The sequence below is a fragment of the Gymnodraco acuticeps genome, unplaced genomic scaffold, assembly GCF_902827175.1.
Source record: "Gymnodraco acuticeps unplaced genomic scaffold, fGymAcu1.1, whole genome shotgun sequence".
Lineage (NCBI taxonomy): Eukaryota > Metazoa > Chordata > Actinopteri > Perciformes > Bathydraconidae > Gymnodraco > Gymnodraco acuticeps.
The window spans coordinates 829,976-849,199 of NW_022991320.1; the positions used below are offsets into that span (position 1 = coordinate 829,976).

The 19,224-nt window shown below is 41.7% G+C and overlaps 2 protein-coding genes across 3 annotated transcripts in view; one reads left to right on the forward strand and one right to left on the reverse strand.

Moving 5' to 3' along the window:
- Positions 1–3,569: 3,569 nt before the first annotated feature.
- ccnh (cyclin H) lies at positions 3,570–8,489 on the forward strand. Of its 2 annotated transcripts, none has more exons than XM_034240294.1 (10): positions 3,570–3,751; positions 3,872–3,999; positions 4,090–4,212; positions 4,300–4,373; positions 5,070–5,283; positions 5,393–5,556; positions 5,707–5,777; positions 5,886–5,991; positions 8,125–8,188; positions 8,269–8,489. In XM_034240294.1, the coding sequence occupies exons 2-10, from the start codon at positions 3,883–3,885 to the stop codon at positions 8,293–8,295; spliced, it is 960 nt and encodes a 319-aa protein (XP_034096185.1). In that variant the 5' UTR covers positions 3,570–3,751; positions 3,872–3,882; the 3' UTR covers positions 8,296–8,489. The 2 variants fall into 2 exon arrangements, with proteins under 2 accessions (XP_034096185.1, XP_034096184.1); XM_034240293.1 differs by having other exon boundaries at positions 3,875–3,999.
- Positions 6,258–19,224, reverse strand: part of rasa1a (RAS p21 protein activator (GTPase activating protein) 1a) — a 31,998-nt gene continuing 19,031 nt past the window's right edge. The window contains exons 3-26 of the mRNA XM_034240292.1: positions 18,024–18,159; positions 17,402–17,472; positions 16,731–16,848; positions 16,484–16,515; positions 15,836–15,888; positions 15,504–15,654; positions 15,318–15,396; positions 14,884–15,007; positions 14,580–14,736; positions 14,390–14,477; positions 14,013–14,093; positions 13,093–13,250; positions 12,937–13,013; positions 12,650–12,822; positions 12,416–12,575; positions 12,101–12,243; positions 10,650–10,765; positions 10,435–10,521; positions 10,207–10,274; positions 10,029–10,117; positions 9,831–9,908; positions 9,599–9,733; positions 9,435–9,514; positions 6,258–7,764 (exon numbers count right to left, since the gene is read on the reverse strand). Of these exons, the coding sequence (XP_034096183.1) occupies positions 7,716–7,764; positions 9,435–9,514; positions 9,599–9,733; positions 9,831–9,908; positions 10,029–10,117; positions 10,207–10,274; positions 10,435–10,521; positions 10,650–10,765; positions 12,101–12,243; positions 12,416–12,575; positions 12,650–12,822; positions 12,937–13,013; positions 13,093–13,250; positions 14,013–14,093; positions 14,390–14,477; positions 14,580–14,736; positions 14,884–15,007; positions 15,318–15,396; positions 15,504–15,654; positions 15,836–15,888; positions 16,484–16,515; positions 16,731–16,848; positions 17,402–17,472; positions 18,024–18,159 (2,503 nt within the window). The 3' untranslated portion in view covers positions 6,258–7,715. The remainder of the gene's footprint in view (positions 7,765–9,434; positions 9,515–9,598; positions 9,734–9,830; positions 9,909–10,028; positions 10,118–10,206; positions 10,275–10,434; positions 10,522–10,649; positions 10,766–12,100; positions 12,244–12,415; positions 12,576–12,649; positions 12,823–12,936; positions 13,014–13,092; positions 13,251–14,012; positions 14,094–14,389; positions 14,478–14,579; positions 14,737–14,883; positions 15,008–15,317; positions 15,397–15,503; positions 15,655–15,835; positions 15,889–16,483; positions 16,516–16,730; positions 16,849–17,401; positions 17,473–18,023; positions 18,160–19,224) is intronic.

The window sequence follows — 19,224 nt, forward strand, 5'->3', positions numbered from 1 at the left end:
CAAAGAGCATGGCATTTTTGCTCTCCCTGGAGCTATCGCTTTGATTGAATCCTGAAATGAGTTGAAATGTCACAAATCCCTACCAATATGCTGGGAAATGAAAATTGGCCTTGGGGTGTTAAGGTTCCCATTAAGGGTGTGCTTAACATATTCTGTTAAGTGTGGTTGGAGTGCATCGAAAATACAAAATCATTACGTGTCTGCGCACTCAAGAAAAATGTCCCTAAAATTCCTCAACGCTGAGGAAGCCTTTCTGGTGCAGTGCAAGAGAGCTCGGGATCAGGCCTCCGCAGGACTGAAACGAGAGAGAAGCCCAGGGGTAGCTGGCTCACAATTTAACCTGCCAATATATGAGGAAAATGGGAGCAATTATCAGCTGGTTAATCAATTTTCCTGCAGACTGTTTATGAATGGGAAAATCATTCTTGCAGAAATATTCCTATTTATATAAAAAGATCTGGCTCCTTTTATGTCAAATGATAGTATATGATGCCTTCTGCAATGTCTCTTTTTATTATAAATAATAAACTCCAGCATGTCCTTTGAGGCTGGTCATGCCAGTCTGGCACTGAATGCACTGATTTGATACAGCCATCCTCCTTCCTCTCTCAGGTATCTGTTTTTAGGAAACAGGGAAATGACTCTGCTTGCTGCTTAGTATTCACATCACGTAAAGTGGGTCTGTGTTCCTCATTTAGTTCTGTACTGTACAGCTGGGGAGCCGTCCGCCGTGCGGCGGCAGTATGCAAATGACTCTGGATTTGAATGGAGATGGAGGTAGACACAAAGCTCAATTAGAGACAGAGAGGGAGAGAGAGATGGTGGGGGAGCTTTGAGTGTGTGAAGGGGAGGGGGAGGGGGAGGGGGGGAAACCTTGGCTGCTTAATGCCAACCTGAGGAAACCAATGTACGGACACATCCAAACACAAAGGCACCCACAGATGTGAATGCACTTAAATAGCCAGGCAGATTTCTAAATTCTTCAGACAGGCAGCTGATCTCTGAAGGCACAGACAGCTCAGCTCTGTGATGCGTTTCGGTCACACCAATCACACTGACAAAATCCCACATCAGCCATATCACACATATCATCAAAACAAAAAAGGTATCAGGCAAGCACAGGTGCACCTCCTCGTCTGTGTAGAGACTCTCCAATGCGGAAAAAAGTGGCATGGCGACCATTTTGTCCTTGGGTGTGTTGCCCAGCAGTACATATCACCTGACCCAGCGCCTGCATGAGTGTCCTTGGAGGAGTCTCTGACATCAGCAACTGCCACCCCTGGTTGCCATGGCAACGACAGCACAGTGGGGGGGGGGGGCGTTTGTGCAGGATGGAGGGCAGAATAATTAATGAACGCATATAGGGAGTTTGAATCAGGCTTTAATTGCATTTGTTGGTGTGTGAAGCATGGATTGAACGCTACGGCATAAACGGGGGGATATCAGAGAAGCCGTAAAAGAGATTAAGAAAGCTCAGTGGTCAGAGAAATCATTTGCATTATTGTCAAGGTTATTCCCAAATTATTTCCTTTCATTTAGGAAAGTTACTTCAGTGACAAGACAGTGAGGAGGTACATGGGCAACGGGGATGAGGATTAACCTCCTCCTCCTCCTCCTCCTCCTCCTCCTCCTCCTCCTCCTCCTCCTCCTCCTCCTCCTCCTCCTCCTCCTCCTCCTCCTCCTCCTCCTCCTCCTCCTCCTCCTCCTCCTCCTCCTCCTCCTCCTCCTCCTCCTCCTCCTCCTCCTCCTCCTCCTCCTCCTCCTCCTCCTCCTCCTCCTCCTCCTCCTCCTCCTCCTCCTCCTCCTCCTCCTCAACATTTTAGTTTACAAATATGTGTGTAAAGCCACACGGCATCAGTTTGTCGGTCAGCAGCTGACATTGTGTCTATGAAATGTAATAATTTCAACAAACCTGGAAAGATTTTTCATATGCAGCTCAGAAATAACAGACAGGAGTGCAGACTTGACTCTGGCTGGATGAGACTAACTTGATCAGGGAGGCACAGAGATCATTCAGTTGATCTGGTGATGGCACAAAAGTCTGAACACTGCCTGTCAGGTTGTATAGTCACAACGTTCAGTCACAAGGACACACAACTTCGCCTAACACTGTGTTTCTATTTAACAAACCACCGCTCTCTCACACACACACTTATTTACAAATAATTGTACTTGCTGCATCTGAGTCAACAGCATCAATGCATTTATTGCCTTAAATAAATAGACTGCAAGTGGCATTGAGTCTCATTACTGCCGGAAATATAAATAGTAAATGTCACACCTTGTGGAAGAAAAATACATATGTTTTGAAATGTTCTAACACAAAACAAAAAGACACACTGGGAGATTATGCGAAATAGCAGAAGGAAAGGTGTTGGGTTACTGACAAGTCAGACGTAGCCTATAGTCTACATGCACGCAGTCACGCACGCACGCAAGCAAGCATTATACGCCCTATCAGTGCGCGCACATACAGTAAACGTTGCAATGGTCTCATCAATAATGCATCGGCACTTCATGTGAATGCAATGTACAGGGCAAGCCCGAGCGATGGGTGCTGTAGATGCAAGCCTGCGCACATTGACCGCGTTTTACAAGTCTATCACAGACAGAGCCAAGACATTAAAGTTAAAAATCTTTTCCGCCTGTAGAGAAAGAGATTAAGATAATAAAACAGTCCTCAGCACATACCTGTAAAGCATTATTTCTTTGATTCTGGTTTAAGCAGGCTTGAAGGGCTTCATGATAACACCGCACTAAGGAAATAAAACTGTAGCTGCGGTGATATGCAAATGAGTGGTTCCCGCTGAATGCAAGGGCATTTATTATTCATAAATTACTCATGTTTATGCAAATTACGGTATACAGAAACAGTGGTGGGGGTTGAGTAGCTCCCTCTAAACACACTGTGTGATTCAATTTCTGTTCTAAAATGATCCAAATACAGGAATTTGACCAACATGGTCATCAAACACCCAGTTTCCATTCATCTAGTTAGTCAGTGAGATGAGGGTGAAAACAAAGGAAGTGGAGGCAAGTTCAACAATGCTTAATCAAATTGGAGAAAAACTGAAATGTTGGATGTATAACACTTAGTCCTGCAACGTAATGTAGGCCTGCATCCGTCGATCATTTTCATTTATTTAGGTATATCTTTCGTTCTCAACCTTTGATCCCGGATGGAAGAAATCGTGTTTTTGATAAAAGATAGATTGGGAGTTATATAAGTTTTAAATACATAGTAATTTTCAGGCTATATTAATATGGTTTTCCAACTAAACACTAGCCACAACTATAAACCTGCTATAAACGCATAGGTAAACAGCTGATGTATGAGAAAGGCTACCTTTTTAAGCCTAATAAGAAAACAAATGTGTGACTGTTAAGGTGTGTGTGTGTGTGTGTGTGTGTGTGTGTGTGTGTGTGTGTGTGTGTGTGTGTGTGTGTGTGTGTGTGTGTGTATGTGTGTGAGAGAGAGATGTGTGTGTGAGAGAGAGAGATCGAGCTACTGATAAATACATTTTATATGCGCACTTTTATCCTAAATTACGGTAGCATCACGTCATCAAATAGGGACAACGCTGACGTAAGAGAGTGGCGACGTGCAGAAGTTTTATTATTGCTAGTGGTTTTTATACAGTAAATTTCAAGTTTTACGAAGAATTAAAGAGACTGTTTGTACACAGCTACCTCACTACATAATTTTCTTCGTCAACGCTACCCAGTTTTGAATGGACTAGACACAAATAAAGTAAGTTAATTGATGTTAGTGCAAACCTGTAACACGGTGAGCAGCTACGTTAACTTTTAATGTCTATCACTGTTGTTTCCTTCGCCTTTATTTGGACATTTTTGCTTTCCAATTTTCTTGCAGAAGCAGCCATGTTCCACAACAGTTCACAGGGAAAATACTGGATATGGAAAAATGAAGACGAGATTGAGCAGAAGAGATGCAAGGCCAACCTGAAGTTCCGTAACAAGATACTGGAAAGTGGGAAGGTAAGAAGTACATAACACCAAATAATACATCAAATAAATTAAGACAATGTGTGACAGTTTACTTAACCTCCTCGCGCCTCTGTGAATCAGCCTGGTCTGAGTGAGTCCTCGTTCATGGAGCGGCACGAGGAGGACGTTTTATTCCGACACTATGAGAGGAGGATGATGGACTTCTGCAACGCTTTTAAGCCTGCAATGCCCAAGTCTGTTGTGGTATGTGTGTGCTTTCTTATTATCTTTGTGGTTGAAATATCCATACTACCTGTAAATATCTGACCCGTGTGTCTCTCACCTGTGCAGGGTACAGCCATCATGTACTTCAGGAGATTCTACCTGTTCAACTCCATCATGGAGTACCATCCTCGGATAATAATGTGAGTACATGTTTAAAATTATATAAGCAAGCCTTTCCAAATCTTCCATGACCAATTAGTTCCTCTACTTGTCAGTTAAGCATAGGATACAACACAAAATGGCTTCCAGTTGTATTTTAAATTATGGAAGTAATGTAATTTGGAACATATCTCATGTTAGCAACCTAGTATCTGTGCTTTTAGATTTTATTAGTCATTTTAAGTGGATGTGTATATTTGGTGTGCCAGTTCCCTGTGGTTTATCCATTCCACATCTGAAATTTGGTTTAAAAACACAATAGTGCAGTCTTCATATTGACTGGCTAACTGGCCAGGATAATATTGAGAGGAAAGTACGTATGTATTGATGCAACATTTAAAAACATTTTTTTAAGATATAGCTTCTGAGGTTTGAGTCCAAGTTAAGTAGGAAAATAATTTGCTTAAGATGTGTCGAGTGAATGTTAGATGGCACTTAACATAACACTATTGAGTTAATTATTACATATCAATCTAGGTTCCTATCAATGTTGTATCAAGTGTATAACATCTTCCTTTATTTAGCTATACGTTTAGGAATTATTAAGAGTTTTGTATACAAATTATAACTTGCAATCCAACTATTTTTTAAGTTCACCAAAACTGCTAATAAGCCTTTTGTTCAGCCTTTTTTATTACCAGTGTACACAACCTGTTAAAAACTCACCTCCGTTTCAGGCTGACGTGTGCATACCTGTCCTGTAAAGTGGATGAGTTCAACGTGTCCAGCACCCAGTTTGTGGGCAACCTTCTGCAGGAGACCCCGGCCGGGCAGGAAAGGGTTCTGGAGCAGATCCTGGAGTTCGAGCTTCTGCTGATCCAACAACTCAAGTTTCACCTGGTGGTCCACAACCCCTACAGACCCATGGAGGGTCTGCTCATCGACCTCAAGGTAGATATATCCTTGGAGATCATCATGTTATTCTAATACACTCGTTGTGCTAATCTAGCTGAGTATGTGTCCTGTATCAATATATGTTGTAATGTATTTCATCCATCAGACAAGATACCCAGCGCTAGAGAACCCAGAGTCACTGAGGAAGAGTGCGGATGACTTTCTGACACAGGCGACCATTACAGATGCAGGACTGCTGTTCCCCCCCTCTCAGATCGCTCTAACAGCCATTCTGAACAGCGCCTCCAGAGCCGGTCTCAACATGGAGAGGTGGGTTGTTGGACTTGTTCATTTCATAACAATGGAACAATGCTAAGCTAACATGATGAGGTTTGTTTAGCAATTAAAGGAAAATGTTCTGCCAGAATGATAATGATTAAATGGTAAAACATTGTTTTGTTTGTTGTCCCAAATGCACAGCTACCTCAATGAGTGTTTGGGGATGAAAGAGGACAAGGAGACTCTCTCAAAGATGTATGAATCCATGAGACGTGAGTGAGCCGCACCTTCAATGTGACACCACAGGATGGTGATATTGAGCCACTATGGTACACAGGACACGTTTTAGCGGAGATTAATGTGAATCTGTGTTCATTCAGGGATGAAAACCATCCTAAAGAAGTATGAACTTCCCAAACCAGAGGAGGTGAATACTTACAAAAAGAAGTTGGAGAGGATTCATGCTGAATTTGCCACTTCAAGCAAGTAAGTAGATGAAGTCAACTGCTCGTGTTTAGAGAGATTGCTAATACAGAGAGAATTAGCTAATATCACACTATACCCTGCTACATTTTAAAAGTCAGAAAAGGTGATTTTATTGTGGAGTTTCAAAAACAATGTATTTTTATATGGTCCTAATATTAACATTCGTGTAATTTGGGCACCTTTTTTAGTTTAGGGGTACAAAATAGGACTGTTTTGTAAACACCAACGTAATTTGTATTCCGCCACACCAAAGTAAACAACTCAAGTTTCTCATTGTCATACATAGTAACAGTTTTATTTTAGCCAGGTTGTCGTATCTAAGATGCAAAAGGTTCAAGGTTCAGTATCAGGTAGAAAAATAAAAAGGAACACATCATCAGCTGTATGAAATACAGAAAGGAAGTACAACAGCACGCCACATTCCTACCTACATCATCTATACCATGTAGCACATTTGATATTGGTATCGCTGATGAGGAGACTTTTAGGCTCAGTTATCTGTCTGTTAACACTTGGTGAGGTTGGTGAGGTCCGTGGTATCATTAAGTGCAACTACAGTAAACAGTTTGGTAAACTCTTTAGCTATGACAGGCACAGATTCAGACTCTGCAGCTGCGTGAATCATCAGGAGGCACACAAAGCCAACCCTCCATGACTTTGAAGTTGATAAATCTGTGCATGGCATGACTTCTCAGGATGAATCTATCGGTGCAGACAGGTGTACTGAAACGCCACCGGGGATGGCGGCAGAGCGAGAGAGAAAGACTGCAAATGCATGAAAGCTTTTGTTCACACCCCAAGGCTTAGCGGGAGTTCAGGTGATGTTTGTTAGAGCAGCATATATGTAGGCCCACACACTAAAGCAGGATCCCATCAGGGTTAACACATGCACAGGACAGGACACAGAGATCTCCTACGAACTCCTAGACTATTGTTCAGCTCTGTTCAGCTAGATCATACACAAACACCATTTACTTCTATACAAGCCTAAGGATACAATAACAAACAAAGCAGCATATCAAAAAACGTAACAAGTGGTTCCAGTGCTGCGTGGTAGCTCACACAAAGATGGTGGACGTTTATGAAGGAAGAGCTCGTCATGAAATCACGTGACACGGTGGGAAGATGGTGAGTAGAAAGGGAGTTAAGGCTTGTGTCGTCTTGGAGAGGTGCTGTGTTTGAATTCCCTGATGACGGCAGAAAACGCTAGTTCAATGCTTTGGATTGCCTCCCCCGTTTTCCTCGAAGCTTCCCTCCAAAAAAAAAAAGGAGTGGCAGAGCAGGGTGCCACATTTGTCTGGTTTCCATGTCAATCACCAACCATGTTAACCAGTCAAACGGAGGGAGTGGCAGGCATACCAGGAGTAAAGAAGTTCACACATTTTGCAGTTGACTATCTCAGGTCCATCTTCACAGAAATCATCTTTTTCGAAAGGTCTCATTCGACAAGGCTTCTTGTCAACATGTAAATCAGTTCAACACACTGTCGGTGTCTGAAGCATTTGGGAAGGGCTTTGGAAGGACAGTATTCAGATATGCAGCAAGTGTCTTCCCAGGGAGAACAGCCATATTGCGTTAGAACTGCTAGGGATCTAGGCCACATGCTTTATAAATACAAACTGACTTAAGTCTTCGGTCGGGCACCTCATGGGACGAGGCCTGGCTTTGGCTGGCGGTGTGGTCTGACTACCACACTTTGATTCTCTGGTGGAAATCTGTAAAACTCACATTACCTGGATGGCAGCAGCCAGTGACATGATGGTGCACTCTGTCCTGTAAGATAAAGTGGACACGTTTGTGAAAGGCACACGCTTGGAGAATCACTTCTGTGTACTAAAATGCTACCAGGCGTGTCTACTACTAGTCTAAATGAAGTTGAATTGAAAATGAAGAGACATTGGAAACTACTTATGATGATCATGAAGCTAAAGGGGAAGCTACATGCTACATTATTCACCTGAATGGGTGTTGAACATGGATTTGAAGGGGTTGGTCACAAATGTAAGAAACGGTTCACCAACAATTACAGCTTGCAAAGGTAACTTCTGATTTGACATTTAAAACCGTAACCCTGCTTTCTGTTAAATGCTTCCTTATTAAACTGCTCTTATTAAAACTACCTTTGTATTGCAGCAAACGGAAGAGAGGATATGAAGAAGATGACCATGTAACAAAAGAGCCACGTTTAACGGAAGAGGTGAGACTGTTCCGCATTGAAGGGAGAATTCTGACAGTTCATTGTAAATCTTCTAAAATTGCTTTTTTTTTCCATTGCAGATTATGAGTGACGAAGACATGTCATGAGCATTTACCCCAACATGGCTTTTGATTTAAAGTTGTTATAGTAGTTCCAGTATTTAACTGTCAAGGTTGGAAGAACAAGCGAAAACACAATGAAGTTTGCATTGGTGTACATCTTATATTTACTTTTCTACTGTGTGTAGAAACTTGGGTTTGCCTTTGTTCTGCAGTAAGAATAAAGATATTTTTCTACATTGTGTGTCGTAACCAATCCACATGATACTGCGTGCAAATGTTTCTCCACCTTGGTCAGGGGACAATGAAAGACTCAATTATCTACTTTACAAAAACTGTTTAATAAGTGCATGCATGTCTGATACAGTCTGTACTATTCAAAAAAAATTACTGCTGTAAACACTTTTATTTTACTTGGCATCTCTGATTATGTGTCTTGTCTGGCATTGAGAAGTGTCAATAAAGACTTACCAAATAATCAAAAAGTAGCTGATACAATCGGAAGAAAAAAAATTCAGTTCATCTGTCTTATATACTCATGATTCCAGCAAGAGAATTTATTCTTAATATAAAATAACCATACTTTCTGAAAGACTTTGTTCCAATCTAGAAAATAAAGAAAGAAAAAAGAACAAAATAAACAGAAATGCTAGTTTCAGAACTTAGCGGATATTGTCACAACCTTAAAATAAATCAGTCAATTACAGTATAAAAAGCATAATCGCTCATAATCCAGTTACAAGAAAGGGGGACTGAGAGAACTAGCTTCTTCATGTCAGTTAGCTCATATCGAGCAGGAAGAGGGGACACACTTTGGCAACCTGTGCTGTCAAAACACATCGTGGGTACTCTGGAAATCTCTATTTGGGCCTCGTGATGAAGGGAATGAAATGTACCCAAGTCAGAATTTTGAACAGTTTAAAAGTTTGATTCCTGTGGATGTAGCTGTCGGTCACTGGTGCGAGTTTTTGTTTTTAAAAGTACTGCATCGGCTTTGTACTCCGCTGCTGTTGCATAGCTCTCTTGTGGTGAACGGGACAAGATGGTGGGGATGGGCGGGACTATTGGAGGAGGACATGATGGAGGGGTTGCCATGGTGATGAGGGTAGAGCATGCTAGGTCTCTGCGCTGCAGTCCGGTGGAGGAGACTTGATGGGGAGATGGAGGAGAGAGGAGTGCTGTACTACCTGTTGCTGTTGGACACGGCATACTGAGCCTGCTTCTGCTGGAGGAGCTCTGTGATGGCCAGCAGCTTTTTCAACACATGCTGCAGAGAGAGGAAGCAGGAGTTAGATACATCTTTCTGAAACATGGCTGCAGAGTTATCCTGTGTGAATCTCATCAATCTGACCTGCTGCGCTCCCCTCTCGTTGCTCAGTGTCCGCAGCTCGTCTGAGTGTGTGACGCACAACTCATGCAGCGCAGCCAGGTCCCGGGACAGCTCCGTCTTAAAGTGCTCTGTGGCTTCAGGGAGGTCGGGGACGTTCTACAAATACAATGGACAAAGTTCTAGGCTTGTGAAGTAAAGTTGTGAGTCAGCGCTCTCAAGAAGAATATCAGATTATTTAAATCACAAAGCTCACCCCCAACTCATCCAGAAACATGATCATCCTGTGTTTGTTGTTTTTGATGAAAGGGTTCACACCCTCCATATAGGGTTCCTGTTTGAGGATAATCAGAACGAGTCAATTATAACTTACATCAGACATAAAAAACGTATAGCTACTGCCTTAAATATAGATTTATACGGCATGCTGTTGTTTTAAGTACATAATCCACACCTTAGCACCAAATTCAACCAGGTTGGCCAGGTTCTGAACAGACTTAGCTATCAGTGTGAGGGTCCTGCCTGCTGCGGAGGATGGAGGGTCTGCAAGAAGAGAGGGTAGTATACAACACACATTGTAACATGTGGTACAACAAGCAGAGGGTTACATGTGCTTTTAGGCTGATGCTCACCAGAAATGATGTTAAACAGTCTGGGGTTGAGGATGGCTGGACAGATCAGTCTTAGAAAGACAAAGCCACTGGAAGGAGAATGGAAGAAATAAAATAGACAGAATAAGATCAAGCACTAAATAACATGCATACATTTAAAGTCGTCAGCAAACACTGATGAAAGATACATTCACAGCTTTTAACTCTCAAACGAAGTGGGTCCAACATTGAGCATTCGTGTTTCTTTACCTGACAACTCTCGTCCGCATGGTGGTGTTTGCGGGCCATTTCTGCTGCACAGACTTCTGCAGACAGCCGTAGATGAACCTCAAAGTCCTGGACGGGTCATCACAGAGAGACAATTACTTATTATATGTGTTCATTAGACCTTTGACCTTGTATTTCTGTTTGAACACCACCAAAACACGACACCACTGTGTGAGTATATGACGGTTTGTTCTTACGGTGGTAAGATCTCAGCAGCCATGAAGATCTTCTCCACCAGCTCCGACAGGATGTTCAGCAGATGAGACAGGTTCAGGTTCACGTCCTCGTTCTTTTCCAGTTTGGAGGGGTTCAGCTAAAAAGCAAAGACAGGGAGACAGAAACGGAATCATTAGGATAAATACATTCAAATTCACAATGCATGATTGTAAACCATGAGATAAGATACAATTCATGTTATTCAACAGTGACAACAGCATCTCTTGCTGCATGTAATGGTGATTAACAAATGTTGTCAGCCACTAGTAAATACATTTGTGATATGTGACCTGCTCTATTGAGATCAGTCGCATTGACCCGAAGACACATTTTGAGTTGTATACACTGCTGGAAAGAGGAGATTCCTAGCTTTCTGATGATATCAGGATTGTTGTTGTACTCCGAATATTAAGCGAAATATGCCACATTATATAATGACTGTCACCGAGTCATCATTTTGAGAAAAAGGCCTTCAAAGTTTGCTCTTCTCTGGAATCCATCGATCTGATTCATTATTAGCAAATGATCAAAATACTACGGAGGGAAGATATTTTCGTTTCGATTGCTGGTCTGGGGGAAGCTCGCGAGTGTGTGAGTGTGTGTGTGTATACGTGTGTGTGTGTGTAATTTTGCGTTTGTGTGTATTGTGTTTGTTTCCCGGGGAAAACACTCACGAGAAACACCGGCTGTTGTTATGCCTGCTGTGACGTCAAGTTACTCCGTTCTCCGCTTGTAATTATGCCGAAGCTTCAAAGTTGTATTTATCATCTGAATTTGCCGAAACAAGTTTAATATTCTGAAAGCCAAGACTTTGTTTATTTGAAATCAGATGAAAACAAACTGTAACGGACCCTGCCGTGTTGTCTATGATTACTATACGCCTTGCATTCATAATGTCAGCCGGAGGGAGGGGGGGCGGCGTTGCGGAAGAGCAGAGTGGCGAGTGAGAGCCGTCTTCGTCCCTTTACAAGCTTCAAACATGTATCTATCGTGTGATTTTGGAAATAAAAGTTTCATATTCTGAAAGCCAAGACTTTGTTTATTTAAAATCAAACAAAACACCCGAACAAATAATTTTTTACGCAAATCCACGTTTATTTTGAAATGAGCTGTTGCGACTTCCGACTGATTTCGATAGAGCGGGTCACATATTTCTTATTTGTTTAATACAAGAGAACAAAAATGGTTCATGCACTGACTAGACTTTTGTTTCAATGTGAACTCGCATACTAGCCTTGAGACCTCAGCCATGTTGATGTTGTGTCACTGTTTTGTTTATATCTACTGTACATCGCATTCTTGCAGAGCCACTACACTGATATGATATAAAAACAATGTCATGAACCCAATGCCACAGATAAGAGCAGGGGAAAATAGCCTACAGCTTGTGTTGCCGTGTTGAGGAAAGAAACCCCCCCCATCAGGTCTGTACCTCGCAGGACTGCTTGCTCTCCATAATCTTGAGGATGGTGTCTTTGAGAGCGTGGTGAACAAATGGTGTGGCTGTGGCCTTCATGTACTGCTCCATCAGCGTGCTGGCAAGGGTGGTCGCTCTGAACAGTGTTGTGGCTTCATCTGGAAGAAGTGCACAAGGTCATACCAGTGTATGAATACATGTCTGTACATATGAAGCAAAACAATGAAGACGAACCCTGGGAAACACTCCACTCTGAGGCCTTTTCAAACAGAAGTATTGCATATTCAAGTACTGATTGGATACAGTATGCAACATGTGTTTTTGTCTTACCCTCCATGCTGATCTCCCTGTCATTGAGGGTCCTGAGTAGAGGGGCTTCAGCCTTCTCATGTCTGAAGATCCGCAGAAGGAGGCTTGCTAATAAGGTGCGGTCCTGACCACACACATGGGCCAGAGCGTAGATGACGTGGAACTCTTTCTGCAAGATCATCTGCAGAGGACAATGATTTGGTTGTCATTTGGAGTGACTAACAGAGCAGCAGACAATTAGAACCGTTTACCGACCTCTTTAAACTCTGCATACTCCTCTTCAGGCATGATCTTCTCCATGGAGTAGCGGGCACGCACCCGCAGAGAGCCAGGCTCGATGCCCTTCAGAGGCACGTGGGAGCTGAGCGGGAACCACTCATCGATCATCTGGCCCTTCTGCAGGCGGTTCAGCTGGCAACGCATGAACACTGAGTGGAAGAGAGAGAGGGGGGGGGAGGCGTGAAGAGGAGGGGGTGATGTCAGTTGTGATATAAAACATGAGGAGACTACGAGAGATCACATTGATTTTTAAATGTCCTTACAGATGTCACTTTCTTTGCTCTTTTTTGTTTTGTTGCTCAGGCTGATTTCAAATCTGTTGATTTCACTCGACAAGTCACTGAAACAAAAAGACACATATTTTAGAAATCTGTAGTAGAGAAGATATGATTCCTTCTGAGCAAGTTCGACAGACTCACTCAAAGTTGAACTCCTCGGTGAAGACGGGGTTCTGCCCCTCCCTCGGGTGTGTTTTAGCCACTTGGACGCTGTTCAGGTAGATGTTACAGTACGGGCTGTTGAAATACTTCACTGGCAGCTTGTGGGCCTCCTCCACGTACAGCACCAGGCTGCTCACCTGAGAGGGAAACCAGATTTAGCACACAAAACATGCAAATGCCAGTGAAATGAGTCGAGCCAAGTGTGGGAATTAACCAGTATCACAACTGACTTTCCTTATAATAACTTGCTCAATGTGTTACAAGCCAGATATGGTCAACCAGTTACTTTTTAATAAATGCAATAAGTTGTTTCAGATATTCAAATCTGGGCCTTTTCAACTTTATGGTATTTCTGATCATGTAGACCAGGGGTGTCAAACTCAAATTCATCGCGGGCCACATTAGCATTATGGTTGCACTCAAAGGGCCGGTTGTAACTATATAAATATACATATATAAATGTATAATATATATAAAATAATGTATTATATTTATATTACATTATTGCCTCTGAATTGGATTATTATTGGATAGGGTAATAACTTCCTAATTAACGACGTCTGAAAGCAGAAGTCCAGGGCAAATAATTGCAAGTGTCTTCAGTGCGCATGTCACAAAACGAAATGCATTGTGGGACATGTAGTTTATGGGCAACCTGCTCCTGTAAAGTGGCATGTAACCGTATGATAAACGTATTATAATCTTTGCAAGCTCTTGCGGGGCCACGTAAAATGAAGTCGCGGGCCGGATTTGGCCCCCGGGCCTTGAGTTTGACACCCCTGATGTAGACGCTCTGTCATACTTATACTTCATTTAGAATACCTTCCGACTGGCTTGTTGTATTTGATCATGTACCTCTTAGCTTTATGCATATGAGAACACATTGATGTAATATGTACCTGTCTAAGCCTCTTGTTGGTGGTCGGCTGAGTGGTTTTCCTCAAGTTACTGCAGAAAGTTTGAAGGCATTTCATCCAATCCTGCAAACACAGAACACCGTCAGAACATTTGAAAACAAAGTGATCATAAGCTCAGTCTCCTTAAGAACTCACAACCTTATAAACGGTTGACACCGTTTGTTTGATGAGAAATAAAACAACAGGTTCTCTTTCACACATATAGATCACAACTGAACATCACTGTCCAGTGGCCTCCTGTATCTGAGAAAGCAGCAGTTTGTGCAGAACATTTCTTTTGTGTCTTTTTTAACCCACCATTTGGACAGAAATACCCTGTTAGTTGAGACAGTTATCGATGTTAGCGCAGTGCTCCTTACCTGTGCCTGCTCTGGAACATCTCCCGCAAAGTAGAATATGTACTGTTCTTCACTAAAGTGCTGGACAACAATCTGGAAACAGTGTGGCCTGTAGGTGGAATGGAAGAGAATATATTTAATTACTTTGTACTGTATGTTGTTTCATTTTTAAGAAAGAGCTTGCCAAAGTCACAATATTCTGACACCTCACCTGCCAAACAGACTGTCATGCACACCGTACACGGAGCACACGCTCAGGTCGATCAGCCCTTTTGGTTTGGTCGCTCTCTTCTCGCTCTCAAAGTAGATGAGCTGAGCATCGTTCCCCTCCAAGATGAAGTAAAGGTTCTTCCATCGTTTGCCTTTGCCTGAAGGTGAGAGGAACCAAAGATAGTAAGATACGTTTATTATAATGGTAGATCCTGAATGACATGACCACAAGAGACAGGGTAATGTTGTTGATGATATGACAAGCAGCTACTGATGGGCTATACAAACACAGATGTTACAAATACCTTTGTTGAATTGGAGGTAGCCTTTCTTGACAATGTTTTTGTAGAAAGCATCTTTTGTTTTCCGTCTGATAGTGTTATAAATCTCTCTCCCATCCACTGTGTCAGAAAGAACTTGTTCTTGGTTCTACAGTCAAAACAAATCAAGCCATCACACAACCATCATATCAATTCCCTTCCACTCTTACCTTGCTTTAACTTCTTTAAGTACTATAAAATGAACATGAAATGTTTGATGCAATATGTTCTTCAGAATATACATTTACAGTTGAGTGGCGTTCAACTTTTACTCTTTGCCCACACTGGTCTCTGCTGAGATCAATATTTGGATACTTTGGATGGCAGAAAAGGTAGGAGCATTTAAGAGCACATAACACCCCTAAATTGTCAAATGTATCTCCATTAAGAATACATATCATTTCAATCTTTGAACGTACCTGCACTGAAACGGGCTCTTTCAGGTTGTAGCCCTCGACAATCTGCTCTTTCTTGTAATGCTCGATAATGTCACCAACACTGCCAATGGGAGAGCGACAGAACACATGATGCAGCACCTCAGTCACAAGTCAAAATGCAGCCGTCAGCATATCATATTATTCTGTTGTATTCTTGTTGCGACGTACCTGTTGTAGTACCTCCCCCCCATCATGTACTGATTGTTGGGGGTGGGGGAGATCTTAAACCTTTGGATGTTTTCATTGGTGCGAAAAAAGAGCGAGTAGTCCCCAGGTGTGTTGTCTGACGGTCGGACCAGAAAACTGCACACCTGGCCAACTATGAAATGAGAGGGGGGGGGGGGGGATCAGAGCGAGGGAGAAAGGTTTCACTGCTGCTCAGCTCAATATTTAGATAAGTGGACTTTGACGTTCACAACTCATTTCTGACAAATAAAACACACAATATTGTCACAAGTGATTAACAATGTTTGCTAATGAAAGGCACAGAGGAATGATACCTGTCATCAGCAGGTTGTAGGCCTCTTGCTTGGTGATCTTTCCGTGATACCATCTGTTTGAGAGATACAATAACATTCAAAATGTAGTTTAGTCAACAGAATGCAGACTTCCAGTAGAGCCTCCAGCACCACAAACACCATCTCTAAACACACATCTTAAAATACTGACATCACTGTTGGGGGATTTCATCTAAGTAAAACGACCATCTGATGTTCACTTCATTAATCTGAATGAAATAATGAATTCGGCTCTACAAACATACGCGTTCCCATTCATGTCCCATCTATTGTCCAAAGGGTTAAAAGAAGGAAACGCTTAGATGTGGCCGGACTTTAATCTAGAGCTCCTTCCTCTCTCAGGGTTGAATCAATAACTCTGTCAAACTTTAAGACTTGCTAAAGCTGAAGGACATGGTTGGTTAGGAAACAATAAAAACGCACAGTGAATAATGTGCTGTCATGCTATTCTTAATGACAAAACTAAAATATGTTGGGAGAATACAGGCAAACAACAAGGCTGATCTCACATGGTGGATATTATCCTGTAATGATATGTTATTTAAAAGTATAAATATAGCAAAACACGTTGCTGTTCTGCCATCAGATATTGAGCACTGAGAAAAGTGAAATGAGAGTTTAATAACTTACGCTTTTCCCTCATGTGGATCCTCCTCCCGGCCCTAGAAGAATATCAGAAACAGACATTTGTCATGAAACAAAATCAAAAGGACTAATAACTTTATTGTTTGTGACGACTATGGACTGTTATTTTGTATAATCATATAACATAGCACTACCGGGTGCTCTGCTAATGCCACTCTGGTATGATCTGGTATGTTTCTTTGAAGCACTGAGTTTAATTTACGATACATTTGAAACCTTGTGCTGTACTTACCACCTCTTCCACCAGATCCTCCACGATGAGGCCCTGCTCCTCTGTGCGAACATTGGTCACCCACATCCAGCCATCATCCAGTTCATTGTGAACAATAAACATGTCCCCTTTCAGGAAGCTGAAGATATCATTGAATCAAAATGGCCATTAAGACAAAAGGATAACATGATGACAGATTGTAGGAAAAAAAGGAAAAATAAAGAGTAGTGAAACACACTGTAAAATCTGCTATCGATCGGTTGTTAAACTATAACCTCAATTCATCTCAAAGCATTGTTATCTGTATAATGTGAGAGAAAGAAACTGCCAAGTCGAGTTATTTAGTTTCCAGTGTAATACCAGAGCATTACCAGCAGGTGTCTCCTCAGACTTATAACATTTGAGGTAAATATTGCATGTCTGAATACTGGGTTAAGCCAGTGGCCTCGCTGGCAGCCAGTGGCCTCGCTGGCAGACAGAGGGTTGAGGTTGACTTCAGACAGATGTTGATCATATTTAGGAAATCAGAGAGTAATACAATCAAATGATATATTTTTAAGCCCATGAAATCCCCTCAGACATGGATCATGTTTATGAGAGTACTTTTACGTAAGAGAAGAGAAAACGTTGTACTACTATAGGTTTAACAATAGGTCTCTTATGTACAGTTACATAGTCACAAAGATAATTACCTGATCTCATCAGTATCTGGCACTTTGGTGTAAGGAAGTATGGCCCTGACTCTCCTCCTGTCTTCTACAGGCTGTGGAAACATGCACACAAAGAATAAAACTCTCACTCTAACCATGACCTTCTGAAACCACATCCATGTTAAACCCCATCATTATTCCACAAATTCAAGTATTCTACTACAACCCCCTCAGGGAGATATCACACTCCGCTGAAAAAGGTAATTAGCATTAGCTTGTGCTTTGCTTTAAACACTTCCGAGTACTGCCTGAAGGTAAAAGAAGAAGGGGATATGGAAGATGGGAAGATAATCCCTTGCACATTGAGCAAGTGGCTGAATAAAGGACTTGAGGTTGATTTTACTTTAACTAAAATGGTAATTTTTCCCCACTCATCTTTCAACTCACTTTAATCTTAAAGTACTTAAAACAGGGTGTATTGCAATATTTCATTTAAAAAACAGATATATTGAGAAAAAAGAGCAAAAATCAAGTTATGTGAAACAAGTATTTAAAATATGTATAAATATTGTAGGGGAAGGGTGGAACATTTTAAATATGCCAGAATTAATTAAACGTAGTATTTTTAATTATTGAATACGCCCAGCCATGGAGTCAGTCTCACCTCTGGGGGCGCCACTGGTGATAGCAGTTTCTCTCCTTTTAGCAGGCAAGACACATAGCTGTAGTAACCAATCAGGTCTGAGAGAGAAGAGAACCGCCGCCCACCAATGTAATAGTCCCCACACATGGCAATTATCCTGTTGAGAGAAAACACATCAAAGATAAAAGACAGCGGTTATTTAATCACCGAGCAGCGAGGGAAATATAAAATGTTCAACTTGTATTTATTTGACTGTGAAATAATCTCTCTAGACTGCAGTGTCAAAATTGTTTTTCATTATTGTTCCTGCACTGCATATACAACAACATCAAAGATATAACAGCAACTGTACCACAATCATTAAACGTCCGGAAATAGATAGTATATGTCTAAAGAGGATTTCAGACAGTGAGATAAAAGAGAGCGATAGAGGCTTTCCCGTTTAATCCAACAATGCTATTTGTCATTTGTGACTGAAAATAACTTGGAATGATTACAATGGTTTCATGAAAGTACTCCTCTAAACCACATCCTGCCGCAGAGCCACTAATCCTAATTCTCTGCTCATCAGTTGAGTGGATCTCTGATTGAGGGTTTATAATAAATGCACTTGTGCGATTACTCATTTGCTGCTTCTAAAGACATCGACCTTTAGCAGTGTAGATGTCACGCAATTAACCTTATTTTCATGATTCCCCTTACAGTAGTACCGCTCCCTCATTCATCCTCAATGACATCAATGACACTAAACCAATGAGAGAGAAGGAGATGGTGTCATTGTAAGTTCATTAGAGAAGTGCTTTTTTTTTGGGAGAAATTGTCAGAGATTTCTCAAAAGCACAAACAGTCTTTAAAGAGTGCTACCATAAAGAAAACAAGCCTTAGAAATAAAATAACCTTTATATTCTATATAAACATGCATTTACACAATGGCGGTCTGTTTGGAAAAAAAATATTTCAATTTCCAAAATTGAAACAATGGCCTGGACAGATATGGGCCAATAGATGATCTTCTATCACACGCCTGCATTACGTCCCTAAGCGCTTACAGTTAGTATGACATACACACATTGGAAACCTGTAAATGCAAAATGTGTTTCTCTGCTTATTGAAACGTACACTTTATCACATTCAGGCCCTAGCCACACGGAAACAAAAACGAACAGAATTCGATATCAAAAAAGTCTTCCATCCACACGCAATAGGCACCAGAAACGTGTCC

Coding starts and splice junctions, on each gene's coding strand:
- ccnh (XM_034240294.1), top strand. CDS start 3,883: ATGTTCCACAACAGTTCACAGGGAAAATACTGGATATGGAAAAATGAA. Junction 4,213..4,299: donor CAATGCCCAAGTCTGTTGTG/GTATGTGTGTGC, acceptor TCACCTGTGCAG/GGTACAGCCATCATGTACTT. Junction 8,189..8,268: donor AGCCACGTTTAACGGAAGAG/GTGAGACTGTTC, acceptor TTTCCATTGCAG/ATTATGAGTGACGAAGACAT.